Source organism: Eucalyptus grandis, chromosome 1, assembly GCF_016545825.1.
Source record: "Eucalyptus grandis isolate ANBG69807.140 chromosome 1, ASM1654582v1, whole genome shotgun sequence".
Lineage (NCBI taxonomy): Eukaryota > Viridiplantae > Streptophyta > Magnoliopsida > Myrtales > Myrtaceae > Eucalyptus > Eucalyptus grandis.
In genome coordinates, this window is record NC_052612.1 from 35,240,724 (window position 1) to 35,245,032 (window position 4,309).

The following is a 4,309-nucleotide window of genomic DNA, read 5'->3' on the forward strand; positions in this document are numbered from 1 at the left end:
TCCGATGCGATTTCAGCTCGCCTAATCCATTGAGTAGCTTTTAGGGAAATTTTCTTGCATCAAACCCGAGGGTGATCAGTCCCCAAATCTGACGCGGTAAAATTCCTTAATTACTTCACTCAATAAACTAGTTCCCTCGTGAGTGGCCAACTCTAAGAGACGAACTACATGCACGGATGAATTGCCCGACTCAATTGACTGAAAATAAAATTGAGAAAATCGGGATGTCACAACTCTTCCCTTTCTTATAAAAATTTCGTCCTCGAAATTTAAACAATTACACATCTGAAGTAAAAAGGTAGGGGTACAATTCTTTCATCGAATCTTCGGTCTCCCATGTTGCTCCTTCAAGATGCCGTGGTGTTGCTGCACCACTTTGACCAATGGAATGGTCTTGGTGCGTAAAACCCGCTCCTTGCGATCCACTATCCGAACGGGCTTTCAACGTACGACACTTTATCATCCACGTCTAATTCCTCGAAATTTAGAACGTGTGCCGGGTCAGGTTCATACTTCCTTAACATCGACACGTGAAAGACGTCATGCACTTGTGCCAACCTCGGCGGTAGTGCAAGACGATACGCTAGAGTCCCTATTCTTTCCAAAATCTCAAAGGGACCTACGTACCTCGGACTCAGCTTTCCCTTCTTGCCAAAACGGGATGTACCTCTCATCGGTGACACCTTCAAGAAGACGTGCTCACCAACTTGGAATTCTAATGGCCTGCGACGCTTATCGGCATAACTTTTCTGACGGCTTTGAGCGATTTTCAATCTATTTCGATAACCGCAACCGCCTCTTCCGACCGCCGAACCAACTCGGACCGGTGATTTTTCTTTCTCCGACCTCATCCCAACACACCGGTGTTCGCATGCTCGGCCATACAATGCTTCAAAAGGAGCCATTTGAATACTCGCTGATAACCGTTGTTGTAAGCAAATTCGACCAGTGAAGCCGTTCCTCCCACTTCCCTTGAAGTCCAAGACGCAAGCTCGCAAAGATGTCCTCGAGAGTCTGAATTGTCCTCTCGACCGCCATCGGCCCGCGGGTGATAGGCCGTACTTGCATGCAGCTTCGTTCCCAAAGCGATTGCAAGCTCTTCCAAAAGCGGCGGTGAACCTCGGGTCTCTCGTCCGAAGTAATTGTAATCGGCACTCCATGTATACGAACTACTTGACGTACATATAGATCTCGCGCCTATCCAAACTCAAGTCTCTTCGAACCGCAATAAAGTGAGCCGACTTTGTCAGGCCTCGTCGACCACTACCCAAATCGAATCGTTCCCTCTCTGGCTCCTCGGTAGACCCGTCACGAAGTCCATCGTGATATGTTCCCATTTCCATTCTGGGATCTCAAGGGGTTGCAAAAGTCCTCCCGGTTTGCAATGCTGAGCTTTCACCTGCTGACACGTCAAACACTTGGCGACATGCTTGGCGATATCCGCCTTCATGCCACACCACCAGTAGTGTTGACGCAGATTCTGATACATTTTGGTGCTACCAGGATGTATGCTATAACTGCTACGATGTGCTTCTGACAGAATTTCTTCTCTAAGCTCCACATCGTCAGGTACCACCAATCGTCCTTGGAACCTCAATGTTCCATTTTCGAAATCTGAAAGTCAACCTTTCTTTTCTCTCGTATCCTCTTGCAGGATTTTCGAACATCCGAATCCGTCTCGTTGCAAGCGTTCGATTCTCGACTGACTTCTCTGGTTCAATTCTAAGGGTGGCCACAAGGTTCGAAAGGTGGCCTACTTCAAACTTAAAATCAATCCCGAGCTCTTTCAATTAAGCCCCATTCCTTAAGTACCATCTCGGGCAACCAAGACTTCCTACTCGGTGCATCGGCGACTTTATTCGCCTTTCCGTGGTGATACAAAATCTCGCAAATCGTAGTCCTTCAAGAGCTCCATCCACCGACGCCGTGTCTCATATTCAACTCCTTCGAGAGAATAGGTACTTGAGACTCGATGATCAAGAAGATCTGAAATCTTTCCCCACACAAATAATGCCTCCAAATCTTCGTGGGCAAAGATGATCGCGCTAGCTCTAAGTCATGCGTCGGGTAGTTCAGCTCGTGAAGTCTCAATCGACGGGACGCATACGCAACAACCCTTCCATGCTTGCATCAACACACAACCTAACCCCTTAAATGACGCATCACTGTAGATCTCAAATCCTCCTGGACCGGATGGAATAGTAAGCACAAGTACGGTAGTTAGCTTATGCTTAAGCTCTTGGAAACTATTCTCACACTTGTCCGTCCACACAAATTTCTCTTCCTTCTTTAGAAGTCTCGTCATTGGCGATGCTAACCTTGAAAACCCTTCTACAAACCGTTTGTAATACCCGCTAAGCCCGAAAACTTCTAATTTCTGTCACTGCGCCGGTCTCGCCGCTGATCATTGCCTCAATCTTTGCGGGGTCCACCGAGATTCCTTCCCGTGAGATGACATGACCTAGGAAAGCCACACGAGTCAGCCAAAACTCGCACTTACTAAACTTGGCGTATAGCTCGTGATCTCTTAAGGTCCGAAGCACTATCCTTAAGTGCTTTTCATGATCCTCACTACTCCTTGAATACACCAGGATGTCATCGATGAAAACAATTACAAACCGATCTAAGTACTCTTGAACACCCGATTCATCGTCCATGAAAGCAGCCGGGCGTTTGTCAACCCAAATGGCATCACAAGAAACTCATAATGGCCGTATCGAGTGCGAAACGCCGACTTCGGGATATCTTCCTTCTTGATTCTTAGCCGATGATACCCCGTCCTCAAGTCGATCTTAGAAAATATCGACGCCCCTTGAAGCCGATCAAACAAATCATCAATCCTTGGCAACGGATACTTGTTCTTAATTGTCACCGGTTGAGCTGTTTGCAAATCGATGCACAAGCGTAATGAACCATCTTTCTTCTTCACAAACAATACCGGTGCTCCCAAGGTGATGCACTCGGACGTATAAATCCTTTATCCAACAACTCTTGCATTTGCACCTTTAGTTCCTTAAGCTCGACAAGGCCATTCGGTAAGGAGCTTTAGAGATCGGCTCGTCCCGGGGCTAATTCGATCACAAACTCTATCTCTCTCTCGGCGGTAAACCCGGTAATTCTTTCGGAAACACGTCCGGGAACTCTCGTATCACTGCGATATCTTCAATCTTTAACTCCTCTACCGTCGTGTCTACGAGCTGCTAGGTAACCTTGACAACCCTTGCCTAGCAAGCGGGTTGCTTCGAGCGATGAGATTAAGGAAACCGAGGGCCCTCCTCGACTCCCAATAAATTCGAAGCTCTCACCCCTAACGGGTTAAACTGAATCGCCTTGCGATAACAGTCCATCTTGGCTCGTTGCTTGGTGAGCCACCATGCCAATTATCAAATCAAAATCATACATGGCTAGGACTATCGTGTCTATCCTCCCCTCTCGCTCACCAATCACTAACTTGCAACCAAGGCACCCTACCGTAGCTAACACTTTATCTTTCAACGGGGTAGATATACTAATCACAGACTCCAACAATTCAGGAATTAATTCTACCAATTTAACAAATCTTTCAGCTATAAATGAATGCGAAGCTCCAGGATCAAACAAAGCATAAGCAGGTTGGTCATTCAGCAAGACCATACCTGTGACCACGTTAGGCGCATCCTCCGCCTGTCCTCTGGTCAGTGCATAAGTCCTTCCCTGAGCTGGAGGTCGGTTCCTTCCACCCGGCGGCATGATCTGTGGTGCGAATCCTCTGTTCGGGCCCAGTGGTGGCGGTGGTGGCAACTGAGACTGCCTCGCAAGTCTCCGGGGACACTCCCTAACACGGTGACCCTGATGGCCACACTCAAAGCAGGCACCTGTCCTATGAGGGCACGGGGCTGAGCCATGTCGCCTCCCACACAGGCGACATGCTTCATTGAAGCTCGACGACGGCTTCCCCACTCCACCCTTCCTGTTGGGTGGAACAGGGTACCTTCCGCCAGCCATCGGCCTCTTCCCAAACCGATTATCACCTCTACTTGAATTAAACCGCGACCCAGACGCGGCAGCTTTCTCATTCTGGTCCTTCTCAATCAGCTGGGCCCGCTTGTAAAGATCCTTGTACTCCTTCAGATCTAACGGGACCAAAAAGCTCCTCACCTCCGATCTAAGCCCATCTCTAAACCTTCGAATTGGTCCGCGGTTTCGGACTAATTCAGGGGCATACCGCGACAGCTTCAAAGAAACTTCGCTTCATACCGATCGATCAAGCATGGTGCCTTGACGAAGGCGTTGGAACTCCGCCATCTTCAACTCTTTAGCACAATCAGAA

General features: G+C 48.4%; 1 protein-coding gene across 1 annotated transcript; it reads right to left on the bottom strand.

The window, feature by feature from the left end:
* Nucleotides 1-425: 425 nt before the first annotated feature.
* LOC120286532 lies at nucleotides 426-1,160 on the bottom strand. The gene is made up of 2 exons (XM_039298808.1): nucleotides 628-1,160; nucleotides 426-516 (listed from the first exon to the last, which is right to left on the bottom strand). The coding sequence occupies exons 1-2, from the start codon at nucleotides 1,158-1,160 to the stop codon at nucleotides 426-428; spliced, it is 624 nt and encodes a 207-aa protein (XP_039154742.1).
* Nucleotides 1,161-4,309: the final 3,149 nt, after the last annotated feature.

What these genes read in the sequence shown, in the direction of transcription:
- LOC120286532 (XM_039298808.1), bottom strand. Translation starts at nt 1,160, where the DNA reads ATGGAGTGCCGATTACAATTACTTCGGACGAGAGACCCGAGGTTCACC. An exon ending in AAGGGAAAGCTGAGTCCGAG is followed by an intron (nt 517 to 627) that starts GTACGTAGGTCC and finishes GTCGATGTTAAG; the next exon opens with GAAGTATGAACCTGACCCGG.